Below are 17,587 nucleotides of genomic sequence, written 5' to 3' on the forward strand. Positions count from 1 at the left end.
TGTTATTAAACAATAACATAATATAAACTAAATTAATTTAGATAAATACCTTTCTGATTAAAATGTACAGTACAAAATGACTCGCAAAGCTTATTCTAATTAACAGAATAATATTTAGATCTTATAGCAATAACAAGCATCTCTTGTGTTGTGGGTTATCCAAGTCAGATGTTCATTAATAGCTGTGTAATATACTAAATTCTCAGGCTTCTCACAATCATTGTAGTCTGCCAGAATACCTAAAATTATAATTAACATCCAAATATTTTATAATCGTATCCAAATATATTATGTAACAAACAAAAAACACCTCTCAACTCTTTATCCTATAGTTTAATTTATTTTACCTAACAGTTCGTATGTGCCTCCATATGATCTAAACATAACTGGCCCTCCTGCATCATCCTAAAGTATAACAATATTATAAAAAGAAAAAGTTACAATTTAAAAATCTAATTTGATTATAGTTAGCTGTTCAACGATAGAATACGTGATATAGTCGATATAGTCTATAAAATGAATAACTTTGAATTTTGACCGTTATTTCTTACCAACACGGCAAATATAAAATCCCTCTGTCAAAAAAGTTACTGATATTCTTTAAATTGAGTGCCTGAACAAATCAGATAGGTAACTCTTTTTACTTTCGTGAAATAGAAAAGGAAAATAATAAAAAAAGTGACAGTTTTTCCTCTTCTTCCAAAAATCAACCCGAAATGTCATAATTGTCAAAGGTAAAATGTCATCAGCTTTTGACATTTCTAAATATCAGACCAATGCCGTCTCTAATAGAACAGCCTCGGAGCGAGATTTATGACGTTACGCTAGTTAGATACTATGGATTAATAAATATGTTGTAGAATACATGGAGAACATAACTATTCCTCGTATTTTTGGTTTGTATTTTAAAATCTTGTATACCGAACGACTCTAGTATAGCAAGCTGTACCTTGCTACTCCCAAGGCGTTAAACGCTATATACGGGAGCTATTATTATTATATTATATATATATATATATATATATATATATATATATATATATATATATATATATATATATATATATATATATATATATATATATATATATATAGCGTGACGTCATAAATCCCGCTCAGAGGCTGTTCTATTAGAGACGGCATTGCGTCAGCATGGCTGCAAGTTGCTAACCTAATAAAATAAACACTAAAAAAGCCCGCGGGAACTGTGAAATTCAAAGTTATTCATTTGACAGACTATAATGACTCTCTGTGCTGCCGTTAAAAATAACAGCAACTAAAAAAATTAAAACATAGATAAAAGAAACAATTTTAGATTGGAAAGTGCCCATAAGGACTATGTAAATACTATTTGGCGCTATTCTTACAACGGTCGCTCTCCAAAGCTTTGATAATTTCGGAGCGGTTCGGCTTTTACCGGAATTACGTCGCCAAATATTACTTATTCAAATTTATTATTATTTTCTTATAATTTAAAAAAAATAGTCTGTTGCATATAAGAAAATTTATTTTATATAAGGACGTGCATGAAATAACTTTGAAACATTGGAAACCGACGTTATGTCACGATCCACGATGGTTTTTGCAGTTCACAGTTCACAGAGCTTTTTAATTTTTTTTTTCAAGGGGTTTGTGTAAATAAAATTTAAATTAAACTCACAAAATAGCAATAATTACTTTAAAAATAAACGCTTTAAACACTTTTCGGTATTTTTTTAATGAGGGCGGTTTAAATTTTAAAGCTTCATTCAGAACCTCGAAATCAGTGGAATAAATGAGTAGTTTCAATTAGCCGTAGAAGTTTGTTCACCTAATTTTAATGTACGCATTCAGAACGTCATAATTAGTGATAGGCATTTTCAGTTACTGGAAAAAGTTAACAAACTTTTGACTTTTCCACTAATTATACTTCAAAATTTGCGAGGAATGTCATTTTGGCCTTTGATTATCACCCGTCAATAAAAATTTTGGTTAGAAATCAAAAGTTTATTGTTTCATAACTTTGAATAAGAAGACTAAGGAAGGAGCATAATGCTATCCATGTATTCATGCATGGTGGGCGGAAAAGCCACCATAAAACCTCTCTAGGGTGGGGATCCTTGACAGTTCTGTTTGACGATTCATTTGACACATTTGAATTTGATTTGAAATTTTATGGATTTGTCAGTCTTTACGGAGCATATTTTATGTTATTTATTATTTATTCTACTACTGATAGTTGTATAAAGGTAGTAAATCTAGATGGAAATTGTGGCAGAACTTAAATTAACAGTGACACTATCGCGATTTATCGAAAAAGACTCTAAAATAGTTGGTTGTGTAGCGGGCGGTAGATCTCGGCAAAAATTGAGTGAAATAATGGAACAACTTTTCGCTAGTAAGTGACTATATAATATACATACGTGTAGTAAACCGATCATTTATGAAATTCACTTAAATTAACTAAATACGTTAATTTGACTTACCTGCTTCAGTAGCGTATCGGATGTTTGTGTTAATAAATACTTATTATAACTTATCTATTTTTATTAGAATTATATATTTTTATAACAATTTTAATAACTACCAACGTTTATTCACAACGTAAAATAAAACAACAAATTATTGAGTCTACCCCACGTCTACCCTACATCATAGTTTTACATTTTTTAAATAAAATTAGAACGACACTGATAAACCGGAATTTAAGTCGGCCATATTTGAGGCCCATCGCGGTGTACCTAAGATTTTTGATATGCTCCTTCCTTAGTCTTCTTATTCAAAGTTTCATAAGCTAAATATTATGCTTTCTCTATGGATACAACAGACTACCGCAAGCTGTTGCTAAGATATTTTATTAATTTTAATTGTGTTTTTTAGACATTGTGAATGATCGTAAACTAAAAAGTATAAAGTGTAATTGAAACCACTAATTTATTCCACTAATTGGGAGGTTCTGAATGAAGCTTAAGAGATTTTATAATTGTGACTTTGACATGAGAAAATTATTTCTGTTCTTGTTTGCGGTTGTTCAGAGCAACCGCTATAGCAGCGCCCTACAACGTATGAGCTTCAAAACACCTGGCAGCTCCATTTTAATCAATTTGTGGGCAATCGAAAAAGAGCTGCTCGGTTCTTGCTGCAAACCCAGAGCAAAGCAGCTCTAACGTCTAAGGTCGCCATTTATGTACTGCTATATTGAGAGAACTGATGGTTGCAGGAAACGATCTCATTTTCGAAAAAAAAGTGGAGCTGCCTGTTCAATTATAACAAGTTCTGGCGGCAAGCCAAGTATTCCAATCTAAACTTGTTTCCTTTATCTATGGTTCCATGATAATATACGTGACAGTGACAGCTAGCTGCCGTCATTTTAGTTCAAAAGTAAATTATTTTTCTGTCAAATGTAAGATGTCATCTGTCAAAATAATTATTTTTCTCGTTAGACAGACTCTGTGATTCAGTTAGGTGATAAAATATAATTCTATTGTTCGATACAATTCATAATTTTGAGTTTGTTGTGAATAAAATTGAATTAGACAATAATTGAAACAAAGAAGGCAATATTTACCGAACAAATTAAACTTTTTGCACCAACCACTCCTGCACATTGTTTATCCTGCGTAACAAGGTGATTATTTTCTGAGAAGGAACTACAAGTTTTCTGATCCAACACTGGCAAACCTATCTTTCTACCCACACATTGGTCGTTGTTTTTTTTCGGCCAACCAAGAATGGTGGCAACTTGTCCTAGATATCTGATACCTACAAATACCACTTATTAAATTCAATCTAAATGCTACACTACTCTTTGGCAGCAATAAAGAGGTCCACATTTATAAAGGCATCAATACCGGGTGTGTCTCAAAAGTGACTCATCCTTATAACTTTTTTATTTATTCAGAAAAAACAACGAGATTTGGAGTGTTAGTATATGACATAAATTGTTTTTGATCACTTCCTGTTTCACCGGAAATTACTACAACTTTTGACTAACACCCTCGCTATATTTCTACTTTATTCGATAGAAAATGACACTCTGAATAGAATGACACATCATATGTCAATTTTTGACATTTTCGCATATGGTTTATTTGAAATTGTAACGTACAGTTCGTAACAACTATTTGACTCGAAAAGTGTACGGTGCCAAATTATTCGTAAAAAAATGCCTTTCCAAATATGCTAATAAGCCACCTTTGTTCCATTTGAAAAAAATGAGATATGATTAAAAATACTACTTGGCATCTTTTAACCGGCCAGAGCGAGCCACAAAAAACATTAGACAATTAGAACTATTTTTCAAAGGCTACTTGATTAAAAATTAGTGTTTTTAACACAGCCATTACACTCTAGATTGAAATTTGACATAGAGTTGGCATATGATATGTCACTTTATTCAAAGTATCCATTTTCTATAGAATAAAGTACAAATAGACCGAGGGTGCCATTTAAAAATCAAAAGTTATAGTCAGTCAAAAGTATTTCAGAAAAATAACTACTTACTAGGAGTTGGTAGGCAGATCGGCTGTATACGTCTCTCAAAATTTACCTGCCCATTAAATTTGATCAGGGCTAAGTCATGAGCTCTGGTTGTCTCTGAAAAATCAGGATGGAGCACTATTTTTTCTACGCTGACATTCATGGATGATGTGTCAGGAAAGCACTTGTCATATTGTCCTAAAGTGACTTTCAAGTCAAGTGGTGTTAATCTAAAATTGATCTGATTAATATGTATAAGTTTTGTAAAAAAATTACAAACTTAAGCATGTCTATTTTCTTCTACCTGTATAGTAAAAATTTCTAGGCAACACAGCAACAATATTAATACTCTGAAATTTAACATTTAAAAAAAATAACTTTTATTGTCTTTATATTCTGATTTGCCCAAATACGACAGTAAGGATAGTTATATCATGCTATTCTTCGTTACAAAATACCGTATAATCGAAAAAAAAACAGTTCCAGTTGACTTGGAAATGACGATCTATGACATTTCCCATATAATTTTACATGTAAACTGACAGCGATCTTCATCCCATAGCCATCGCTGATGCCGTTTTTTTTTCGATCATACGGTATTAATTCAGTATATCATATACACTCTCGATATAATATAAGATGGTATGAAAGCTGGTCTTCATCATCCCAACTGTTCTTAGAGAACCATTGAAGAAAACACAGGACTTGGTCCTAACGTACAAAGAAGAAGATATACACTCACCGGTACGAAAAACGAACACCTTAAAATTTTGATATATTTTAAAGTTTTATATATTTTGTTCTAGAGGGCCGATTTTGATGATTTTTTAAACAATTTTTAGCTAAATTATTTGACTTTTTAGCATCTCTTTCCAAATTAAAAATAAAAGTTGCCATCTGTCAAAAAAAACAACCCGTTATTGTATAAAATAGCTTCATCGATAAAGCATTTACACAACAAACAAAAGCACAAAAAAAATATATACAAATAATAAAAAAATATCATACAATACAAATCAATTCAATAAAATTTACGTTCATTAAAATCACAAATAAAACATAAATGGACATTGCAGAACACAGGCGTATCAATAAAATTTTACAAAAGGAAAATTGTAAATGGATAAAATCATGTAAGAGTTATAAAATACTATACCTTTAAAATAAGACTGACAATATTATTTGTATAATGTCTTGTATTATCTTTTGTTTGTTTGTTTGTGTACCTTGTTTTTTTTTACTTTGTTTGTTAGTTTACCTTTGTCTACAAATTGAAAAATTTTTTGACAATAAAGGCTTTTATTTATTTATTTATTTATTTATTTATTTATTTAACCAGTATGTGAGATGATCAAAATTTAAAATTCAAAAATTGTTCATGATTAAACATCAACAAAAAAGTCGTTTACCGCATATAGGGCTCTCTTCAGTAAGTATGATTTCAGAGCTTTGCGAAATGCGAGAAAGAATGAAAGTGACTTGATATTCAAGGGCAGATGATTGTACAGTTTTTTGGCATTGTACAGTATTGAGCCTTTAACTAGTTCTGAGCTCGGGGTTGGCCGATAAAGATCGTGCTCCGCATTGGATAGTTGTGAGATGGCCTTTCAGGAATAGCAGATATGTGCTTGCGGATTAAGCAAACGGATTCAAAAACGAATAAAGAAGGAAGAGTCAGTATTTTGAAATTTTTAAAGAAATTCTGGCAGTGAGTTCTACTGTTCAGTCCCAATAAATATCGAACTGCTCTCTTTTGAAGTCTGAAAATACGATCAAATTTTGTTGCGCAGCAAGTACCCCAGAGTGGAAGGGCATAACGAAGATGTGACTCAAAAAGGGCATAATAGGCTATTCTAGAGGTTGAGAAGTTAAGCTCCTTAGAAACTGATTTTAGCGCAAAACAGGCAGCGCTTAGTTTCTTTGATAGAGCTTCGATGTGAAAGTCCCATTTTAACGAGTTGTCTACAACAAGTCCTAACAATTTCACAGAGTTCACGACGTATATAGTGGTGTTATTAAGTACAAAAGGTTGTATAGTACTTTTATATGACAAAACTTTAGTTTTTAATAGGTTGAGGCATAGGAGATTATTCAACGGGTAGGAAACAGTAGGAATTCAAAGAAATGTTTTCATTTTACTGATATAATATCTCGAGATTTAACAATCTAAATCTTAGATTAGGTATATTCAAGACTTTAGTTTGTGGTATATTGTTAATACTGTGAAATATAAATCTCTTAACCTCGAAAATAATGAAACGCTTCCCTGCTCAGTATGCAATATTATTTTTATTATTCCAAATTCTTACCCTAAAACCCGGGAAGCTGCAGTAACAATGTATCGATTATTGAGCAGCGTTCCTTGGATTTCTTCTGCAGTGTTGTTGCGAAAGGCATGGATAGTGGAAGACCATGGAAATTCGTGGTTCATCGTCAACTCTCCACCTAGAATTCTAGCCTGTCTGTTCGGCACACCACATCCTAAAAATATAAATCTTCCGTTATAATTAACCAACAACTTTATTTATCATTATTAACAATATCACAGTAACACGTTGTATAAAAAGCAAAACAATTTCTATTGTCTAAAATATCTATCTATCTATCTATATCTCGATCTAGTCTATTAAGAAGATGTTGAGGAAGATCTGCCATTTTTTATGTTTTTATCATACTTAACTGCATTTACAAGGACTTGTAAAAAAATCCAACAGCAATATCTTACTTTTAGCTATAGATTGGATACTAACAACCTGGAAATAAAAAATTAGAATAATTAACTAATTTTTGGTAATAAAATATTTAGAAATCTTTAATAAATATAACATTTACGAAACTTAAGGTTTGATTTGGTTTGAAACATTATAAGTTATAAAAATACCGTATGATGAAAAAAAGGCGTCCAGTTGGCATTGAAATGACGATCGATGACACTTTCCATATATCTTTACATATAAAATGACAGCGATCTTCATTTTACATATAGCACCGTATGATCGAAAAAAACCGGCGTCAAAAACGACTGGGAAATGTCAATTGATGATGATTTCGGCGAGGTCAATCTCTAGAATTTACTAAAAACTGACATAAAACTTGTCAAAAATAAACACTAATTATAAAAAGATTAAAAAAATAGAACGTTTTCAGACCCTAAAAACTCTATTTCCAAAAATATATTTTTTCTCGAATTTCAAACTAAACCTTTTAAAAATCATTTTTACTCATTATAAAAGTAAATTACAACCTTCATAAGCCTACTGGCAGTAAGCGTCGTTAAAAATAAATAGTACGGGCCAAGTAAATGACGTCTAGGGCTTGACCACATCAAAATTATCATTGATTGTCATTCCCCAGCCATCCCTGACGCCGTTTTATTTCGGATCGTATGGTAATTTGTTTACTATCAGAGAGATACTGCATAGGTGTTATTATTTACTTACCAGATAGCAGAAAAGTAAACACAACGCTGTGTGCTTTAAACTCATAATTTCATTTGGTAGTGACAGTATAAAGGTAAGTAGACAAAATAAAACAGTAGAAAAAAAAGTTTGTTATTATACGCATATTTTAATCATGGAGGTACGGTTTTATAAGGGTAATTTGCATTTAGGATTCACAATTTCTGTACTATTTTTGCAAAATATATTTTTATCTGTTTTTAATAGCTATTGTACAATAATTACACACTGAATATATTTTATTTATTCAAATTAGGCGAGAAAGTATTCAATAATGTTGAAAATACTATAGTAAGATATTATTTATGTCATGACAACCTTGTTAACGAAACAAAATCATTCAAAAGACTTGATTAATGTACCGTGTGTTGCATCGTCGACCTGGATATAGGACGTCCATAGGATAAAGGATAAATTTTAAAAATGATGAATAAGTTTTTCCCATTTTATTTTACAGAAAAATATATTTGAAACTTTTTAAGGAACTCCTTAAAATGAAGCAAATTGTTCATTGTTTATACGAATTCGTTCTTGAGTCATGAGAGATACAATAGTACTAAATTAGGCGGAAATTTTTTCTTGCATTTTCGCTTTTATTTACAACTTATCAAAAATAATTAGGATACGTCAATTTGACTTAGGTGTTTCAGTAGCGTATCAGATATCCTTGTTATTAAATCATCTGAGAAACCGTTAAAAATTTTGAAATACCCTAAATAGAAAAATGTTATATTTTTTATTTCTCCATCTAATAAAAAAATATACAGGGTATTCCATTTAAAAATACGAAGAAAAATTATTTTATACTTTAGAAAGATTGCGATAGGATTTTGAACACTCTGTATGATTTAAGATTACGATATTTATAGCAAAGTAAGTATATACGATCAAAAGTAAATACCTAATATAGTTTTGGTTTCAGAACAATTCTTGTATTTGTATTAATTTTTTTAAGAAAGGTTATAATATATACCGGGTGGGTCTCAAAAGTGGCTCAGTCCTATAACTTTTTTATTTTTTCAGATAAAAAAACGAGATTTGGTATACGACATAAATTAGGATTGATTGACACATTCAATTGTTTTTGGTCACTTCCTGTTTCACCGGAAATGACTACAACTTTTGATTTTTAAATGGCACCCTCGGTATTTTTTTACTTTATTCGATACAAAATAACACTCTGAATAGAATGACATATTATATGTCAACTTTTGACATTTACGCATATGTGTGGTATCAAATTATTCGTAAAAAGATGCTTTTTCTAAATATGCTCATGAACCACCCTCGTTCCATTTGAAAAAATTTAGATATGATTAAAAATACGATTTGAGCTTTTTGTAACTAGCCAGGACAAGACACTAAAACATTAGACGATGAAATCTATTTTTCCAAGCCTTCTTGATTAAGAATTAGTGTTTTTAACATAGCCCTGGCCCTCTAGATTGAATTTTAAAATACGATTTTTTATTAAGCGAGAATGTCAAAAGTTAGTTAAATAGAATGACATATGATATGTCATTCTATTCAGAATGTCATTTTCTATCGAATAAAGTAAAAAATACCGAGGGTGCCATTTAAAAATCAAAAGTTGTAGTCATTTCCGGTGGAACAGGAAGTGACCAAAAACAATTAAATGTGTCAATCAATCCTAATTTATGTCGTATACTAACATACCAAATCTCGTTTTTTTATCTGAAAAAATAAAAAAGTTATAGGGGTGAGCCACTTTTGAGACGCACCCGGTATATATTTTATCTATTTATTAATAGCTCTGAAACTATCGAAATGTATTTACTTATACCTTAAGATTATACAAGGTGATCTGAAAGGAAGCAAAAAAAGCAATAATATACAGTGTTTAAAAAAAATTATCCCGATCCACTCACACTTTTTGAGCCATCCTAGAAGTTAAAATATTTTTCTGAAATACATAGAATCCTCGTACATACGGCGGCGACTTTTTAAAAGATTATAAAAAATTATGTAAAAAGGATGTTAAAAATTAAAATGAAAACCGCAGCGTACGGCTCGGCTGCTCTTCGTCTGGTGAACAATAGGTGTAGGTTCATTTAATTATTTTTGCACCACTTAATTTAAGCCAAGTTAATGTGATATTTAAAAAATTAAGAAAATACCACAGGCTAAAAATGTTCAGTAATGATATATCTCAAATTAAAAGAGCAAAGTTTAATAAAAAAAAACTATGTATGTACATTTATTAATAATTAAATAACTCCAGTTTGAAAGTGAATAAAGAAAATACAATAAATTAATGTTATTTTGATATATGAAAACTTAATTTAAATATTACTAAATGTAAATTACCTAACGTAATCGTTGTGTAACTTTCATGAAAAGGTTTCAATAAAAAGGTCGTAGAAAGTTAAGAAAAAAGAGCAAAAAGATTCTAAAACAAAACGTAAATCAGTACTTAGCTTTTGCTCTGAAGCTGTAGTCAATCAGTGTTGATTTGGTATCGTACTTTGGCCCATATCCATTACGTAACTGCTTCAAACCATCAGAAAACTTGGAAATTTGCGGAAAAGGAGGGAAACTCGTCAATTCGCACCAGCCCCCAACAGAGAACCTTCACGGCACCATTCAGAAAAACCAAAAACTACTGTTGCTCTTAAAATCTTCTCAAAAAAACTACGCCCAAAATGTTCTCGTTTCATCCCAAAATCTACGCCCAAAATGTTCTCGTTTCCAAAACGAAAATTGCTCCCAAAATCTATCCCCAAAATGACAATTCTTCCCCTTAAGTTGTTAAGGGACACATCTATAATAAATGATTTTTTCTGACTTTTGAAGTATACGAAAGAAAGTAAAAGAAGAAAAACTATAACTTACTCGCAAACCTATTCTTCGCCACATACGATGTACAAAAACTTTTAGAGGAAGATGAGAACCACCCTGGGACTTCTTACCAGTGGTTAAAATGGAAGTGTCGAAAAATCCGAATAAAACGTTAAAATTCTGCCACAGATTATTTTTTGAAGACAAAAAATCAACACACACCAAACTATGCTCGAAATAAGGAAGGTTCGGGAAAGTTATTAATAACATTTAAAGAATAATTTAACTAATAATATAAATGGCAACCCTGAGCTTCCACATCGAACGGCGGTACAAACTAGGGATGGGCATTATTTGCTTAAATTCTGCTAGAGATGTAGCGCAAAAATAAGAAATTATTTTAGGCTGCTACAATACTTTGCACTGGTTTGCACTTAAATAAAATTCTTAAGTTCTTTATTATTCGTTGCTTTCACTTTAGTATTTAAATAAACACACACATATACAAATGCATACATACAAGATGGCTCCATTTTCTGGAAAAGCTCTGTACCAGGAATCCTATTTGAGATTTTCACTCCAAACCTTTTACAAAATATATGTTTAATGGTAGTTCACATTTCAAAAATATTTTTATAGATATACAGAGTGAGTCAAGTTTATATCATTTATTTATTCGAGTTTAGTGAATTTGCTATAAAAATCTGGTTCCAAAAATACCTTAATACCATAGAGTATATTAAATGATCTTTGAATTGTGACCACGTCCATGAGGACGTTAATATAGACGTCCAGGAACCTTCGTATGAGAACTTCTAATTGAGACGATCGACTTATTGTAGGTTTATCGCTAAGAAACCGTCGTTTGCCAGCTTTTCAAATTGATAATAAATTGCACTTAAGAACTGTACATATTAACAAACGGACTACAAGAAGAAGATTAAATGAAGCAAATCTTATGTCAAGAAGGCCTGCTTCGGGACCAGAACTAGATGTGTTGACTAGGCAAAAAAGCAAAGGCATGGTCTTAATGTAAAAATTACGAAAAATGTTAGTGCCTTCTTTAAAACCGAATATTTCCAACAAACATACAGCTAATGAGATGAACCAAAAAACAAACCATCGAGAAAGAATGTATCTAGATGATAAAATAATTTTTAAATTTCTTGCTGTTTTAACATATTTTACAGGGTGTTTCAAACTTTCATCAAAAATATCAACATTTTGTTTTCCCTCGTATAATTAACAGATGGGGAGTTTCATTTTTAATTTAGAAAAAGATACTAAGATGTTAAATAATTTGGCAACACACTGCTTAAAAAAATCATCAAAATCGGCCCATTAAAATAAAATATATTAACCTTTAAAATACATCAAAGTTTTAAGGTGCCCATTTTTCATGCCGGTGAATGTATTATAAAAACTATACATTTTAGTCACATCTAATGAAACAAACCTTTATTTTTTTACTAGAATCCAAAAATCAATTAATATATAGGGTGTTCCATTACAAAAAACATAACTTGTGATGTGTAACTTTTTTTGGTGACACACTGTAGAACTCTACATAATTTTAGAAAATACTTTAAATTGACTTACATAAGCTCAGAAAATTTCAGTTCAATATAAACTTTTGTTCTCCTTGTAAAAACCGCGTCGCATATGACGCGCCACCATGTATAATTCGATTTCAATCAAAATTTTAATGATTAGGATATAAGCCGAATAGGTATAGCTTATACATTAGATTTATTTATTTCAATAAATTTACTTAGAAAAAGAATTAAAAAAATCAAAATATTAAGAACGAAATAATTAAGAATTTACTAAAATTACTAAAATAAAAAATTAAAAGCAAAGAAAAAAAATGGGTAAACATTTTAGTATTTTATCTATAAAACACAATACAGAAGGTTTCATATTAATACATTCACAGTAATTGAATTCCGAGGTAAAAGTCTCTGTTGCACCCCACTAATTACCGGATATGATTTTTATAGTAAAAAAATATTGAATCGGTGTCTAGAACGAATCTATGTGTTTAATTGATCTAAGATTGATCTAAATAGATCTAAATCAACCTAGGAAGGAGCATAATGCTATCCACGTATTCATGCATGGGGGGCGGAAAAAGCACTCTAGGGTGGTCATCCTTGACAGTTCTGTTTGACGATTCATTTGACACATTTGAATTTGATTTGAAATTTTGTGGATTTGTCAGTCTTTACGGAGCTTATTTTATGTTATTTATTATTTATTCTAATACTGATAGTTGTATAAAGGTAGTAAATCTAGATGGAAATTGTGGCAGAACTTAAATTAACAGTGACACTATCGCGATTTATCGAAAAAGACTCTAAAATAGTTGGTTGTGTAGCGTGCGGTAGATCTCGGCAAAAATTGAGTGAAATAATGGAACAACTTTTCGCTAGTAAGTGACTATATAATATACATACATGTAGTAAACCGATCATTTATGAAATTCACTTAAATTAACTAAATTATATATTTTTCTTGCATTTTAGCTTTTACTTATTACTTGTCAAAGATTAGATGTCAAAGAATTTAGATACGTTAATTTGACTTACCTGCTTCAGTAGCGTATCGGATGTTTGTATTAATAAATAGTTATTATAACTTATCTATTTTTATTAGAATTATATATTTTTATAACAATTTTAATAACTACCAACATTTATTCACAACGTAAAATAAAACAACAAATTATTGAGTCTACACCACGTCTACCCTACATCATAGTTTTACATTTTTTAAATAAAATTAGAACGACACTGATAAACCGGAATTTAAGTCGGCCATATTTGAGGCCCATCGCGGTGTACCCATAGACAAACAAATAAAAAGAGACTGACAAATCTCATGGAAAAGAGTGGGACCGCGTTCCCGTAGCGCAACTCAGAATAACAATTTTGAAACCAATTAGCAGGACCAGGGCAGGACGTACGTCTTTATTGCTATCTTTCTTTATTATGTGTGCTTTATATGAAAAAGAAAGAGATAGGTATAAAAAGTATCGTAAGACATTACCGCACATTATTAGTAGTATTCTTTCATTCTGAAACTGAAAATTTTCACTTAAACTGGGGGAATAAATCAGTGACGAAATAAGTGAAAATTTGCAGTTTCTTTCAGAACGAAAGAATACTACTATTATAAGGGAAATTATAAAAAAAGCAAAAATTGTACTGTTTTATAAACATATTTATTTATACATAAAAATAAATAAACTTTTTATAATATAATAACAAAAAATAACAGTGTTTATTCCACCCACCTACCAATTTTAACTGCAGAAGAACTGACTGTTGCAGGAAACGATCGGCCAATTTTTTTAAAGGGCATTAAAAATCTCATTTTTGAAAAAATTGCCTAATTGCAATAACAAAGTGAATATCCAAGCAAAGAAGACTTTACGAGAATCATGATCCTGAACCATTTTCAAGTCCAGTTTTAATCCTAAAACAAAAGTAAATTAGGTATATTAATAAAGTTTCTGGTTACTATAAACCAGCTATAAACTACCTACCCAAAAAATGAAAAAAATTAATTGTATTAATTTGTTATGTTAAGAGAGGTTCGAAATATTTTTGACACTACTATAGGTACTTCTCCTTTTTTCTTAATAAGATGATAAATATATAACTACATACTTACTTTTATTTTACCGGGTGTCTTTAACATATCTATCAGAGAAAGGGGGCACCAATACATATAGAAAATAGATGATACTGGTTCCTGCAGCAAATAAAATAACAAATAGTATAACCTAAAATTATAAGTAACAAAATATAAGTACCTATATGAAACAAAGGAATTTGTTCCCTATCCATATTCATAAGTCAATAAAATGGAGAGTTTAGAAAAAAAGGTAAATCACCAAAAGAAAAATTAACAAACATGACGAATTGTCATGATGTTGTCATCTTGGTTGTCATGATGACGAAAACGAAAGGCGATTGTTATAATCATTGCCTGGAAACTTATATGGTGAAATTTTGATAAAATAATTTAGTACTCACTAAAAACACAGTATGTCGCTAGTGGTAGGAAAAATTATTTTTACAGGTTACTAGTTTATTTGGTTGCCTGCGATATGCATATACAGGGTGTTTCCTAATTAATCTAAAAAAATCGTTAGAAAACGGATTAAAGCTTGATTTTCGAATTTCTTAACCGTTTCTAACCAACCGAAGTTTTTAAATTCAACCAATAAAATTAATATCGTATCGTCGAACAACGGATGCATGAAAATCAAGCTGAAGGCGGGCTCTTAATAAGTATATTTATTTTTTTCTCGGCAACTGTTTGATGAACAAGAAAAACTCAAAAGATCAATTTTGTTGAAAAAGGATGACCAGCCAAGAAAAAAATATATTTTCTTTAAAAAAGCAGTAGTGTACCATTTATGTTAAGCAAAATATCGATTTTTTTTTAATTTTTAACACCCTGTAGATCAGAAAGGAAGTACTTTAGACCCAATGGTTATATAAAAATTGTTTTAAGGACACATGAGGAATCACACCACAATTTTTTAGACTAATTAGAAAACACCCTGTATATTGTCAACTTGACAATGATTGTTGATAAATCAAAAAATACCTTTTCTGTGAAAAAAGCCCGATTTTCGCAGGAAAAATTTTGGTTTTTATTGAATTTGGGCCTGCGTCTGCAAATACCAGTATGTTTTTTAATATTCTATCTATCTAAATTTTAAATATCATAGTCAGAAATAGTTTTATTATTAATTAACTGTAGAAATGGTATAGGTACTTATAAGTTTCATCAAATATTGTGATTTACTTTCTACCTTGTAGTCAAAATTTATATTCAATAAGAATTTATATATATATATATATATATATATATATATATATATATATATATATATATATATATATATATATATATATATATATATATATATATATATATATATATATATATATATTCATTATTATATATAATTATATTTCTTCTATTTTTATTCTTATTCTGTTTTATTAAAGTTACTCTGATATACTAATATATCAGTGTAACTTTAAAACTAAATCCTTTGAAATCAAATATAAACATAAAAAATATTTACAGCAGAAAAGGCGAAGGCGCTGGGTTAAACTTAGTCTCTACTAAGAACACGGAGGGGCGCTTTGACCCAAAATTTTACTATTAAGTTTCATATCTATCTTAATAGAAGATTGTTTTCTTTTATCTATGGTTCTAATTTCTATTTAGAAATTACGTTTTATATGGCTGCTGCTTCTTTCTCTCTTGTTATATTAGAATGAGATAGTGAGCCCAATAGACGCAATGCGCAGATCAACATATATAGAACGAAGTTTTGCGTTCTGAGTTGCGCTACGAGAACTACTTGTCCCTCTCATTGCCATTTAATTTGCCAGTCTCTTTTTATTTGTTTGTCTATGGGTGTACCTAAGATTTTTGATATGCTCCTTCCTTAGGCCCGGTTGTACAAACGGAGTTAATCCTGAGTTCACGATGATCTTAGGATCAACGGGTAAAAGACGTTGTACGTTATGGGTTCAGGTGCTGATCGACGATTGATCTTGAACGTCCGAATTTGGGCGTTCGAGGCCAGTTCAAGTCGTTTTAAATGATTATTATTGGGTTTGCTGGTAAGCAAAATGTAAATAAATAAATTAATTAATTAATTTATTGCAATCAAACATAATGGATCATCTGTGGGAAGATATTACGGACGACGAAGATTTTTTGGAATTGGTTCATCATGTTCTACATCCTCGAGCCCCACAAGTCTACAGAGATCGACCAGATCATTTCAACATTTGGAATGATACAGAATTTAAAGCAAGATTTAGGTTGGAGAAACAAGTTGTTAGATTTATAATAGATGAATTATCTGAACAAATCTCATCTGTTACAGACAGGTATAGTTTGTTACTAACCTGCCAAGTTTTAAGATGGACATAATTTATTTGTTACTCCTTTAGAAACCAAGCAGTAACCCCTACAGAAATGGTATGCACTGCTTTGCGTTTTTTAGCCACTGGGAGTTTTTACAAGTTGTTGGAGATTTCGGGGGCATCCATAAATCAACAGCCAGCCGAAAAATATATATGGTTCTAGAAGCAATTGCTCAGTTGGCACAACACTTTGTAAGAATGCCAAGAACTGAAGCTGAGTAACTAATGTTAGAAGAGGATTCTTTAATATTGCTAAATTACCAAGATGTGTTGGCGCTTTGGACTGCACTCACGTAAAAATTCAGTCGCCTGGGGGGATAGATGCTGAAAGTTACAGAAACAGAAAAGGATTTTTTTCATATAATGTTCAGGCCATTTGCAGCTCTGATCTCAAATTTCAGGACATAGTGTGTCGATGGCCAGGCTCTGCCCATGTTTCCAACATATTTAGGAATAGCAGAGTCAGAAATGACTTTGAAAATGGAGTGTATGGTGACAACTTACTTGTAGCTGATAGTTGTTATGCAATAAAACCATACGTTATAACACCTCTATTAAATCCTCATACACGAGCAGAACATCTATTTAATGAGGCACAAATACGAACAAGGAATCCTATTGAGAGATCGTTTGGAGTTTTAAAAAGGCAACAAATACTTTCTTTAGGAATACGCTTGAAGCAGGAAAAGGTAGAGGCTGTTGTTATGTCTACAGTGGTCCTTCACAATATAGCATTATCAATGGGAGATGTGGAGCCTCCAGAAATCAATGAAGAAATTGCAGCTGCAATAGAACTGACAAATAATGTCAATAATGACATGGTTGGACATGTACAAAGAGGAATCAACAATAGTGTTCGTTACACATTAATAAATACCTACTTTCAAAATTTGTTGTAGATATTTTCTA

The 17,587-nt window shown here is 30.8% G+C and overlaps 3 protein-coding genes across 4 annotated transcripts in view; 2 read left to right on the top strand and 1 right to left on the bottom strand.

Moving 5' to 3' along the window:
* Nucleotides 1-62: 62 nt before the first annotated feature.
* The window catches only part of LOC115886970 (vitamin K-dependent protein C-like), a 136,579-nt gene continuing 119,054 nt past the window's right edge, over nucleotides 63-17,587 (bottom strand). The window contains exons 1-7 of one of the 2 annotated variants that reach the window (XM_030906299.1): nucleotides 7,899-7,970; nucleotides 7,139-7,211; nucleotides 6,768-6,939; nucleotides 4,483-4,688; nucleotides 3,548-3,741; nucleotides 348-405; nucleotides 63-239 (exon numbers count right to left, since the gene is read on the bottom strand). In XM_030906299.1, coding sequence (XP_030762159.1) covers nucleotides 115-239; nucleotides 348-405; nucleotides 3,548-3,741; nucleotides 4,483-4,688; nucleotides 6,768-6,939; nucleotides 7,139-7,211; nucleotides 7,899-7,943 — 873 coding nt within the window. In that variant the 5' untranslated portion in view covers nucleotides 7,944-7,970 and the 3' untranslated portion in view covers nucleotides 63-114. Of the gene's footprint in view, nucleotides 240-347; nucleotides 406-3,547; nucleotides 3,742-4,482; nucleotides 4,689-6,767; nucleotides 6,940-7,138; nucleotides 7,212-7,898; nucleotides 7,971-17,587 lie in introns of those variants that run through there. The other variant, XM_030906307.1, reaches the window with a different exon arrangement.
* On the top strand, nucleotides 16,203-17,044 carry LOC115887002. Its single transcript, XM_030906330.1, has 2 exons — nucleotides 16,203-16,642; nucleotides 16,706-17,044. The coding sequence occupies exons 1-2, from the start codon at nucleotides 16,425-16,427 to the stop codon at nucleotides 16,839-16,841; spliced, it is 354 nt and encodes a 117-aa protein (XP_030762190.1). The 5' UTR covers nucleotides 16,203-16,424; the 3' UTR covers nucleotides 16,842-17,044.
* On the top strand, nucleotides 16,877-17,577 carry LOC115886634 (putative nuclease HARBI1). Its single transcript, XM_030905884.1, has 2 exons — nucleotides 16,877-16,896; nucleotides 16,944-17,577. The coding sequence occupies exons 1-2, from the start codon at nucleotides 16,877-16,879 to the stop codon at nucleotides 17,575-17,577; spliced, it is 654 nt and encodes a 217-aa protein (XP_030761744.1).

The sequence above is a fragment of the Sitophilus oryzae genome, unplaced genomic scaffold (genome assembly GCF_002938485.1).
Source record: "Sitophilus oryzae breed Bouriz unplaced genomic scaffold, Soryzae_2.0 scaffold_1146_pilon_pilon, whole genome shotgun sequence".
Classification (NCBI taxonomy): Eukaryota; Metazoa; Arthropoda; class Insecta; order Coleoptera; family Curculionidae; genus Sitophilus; species Sitophilus oryzae.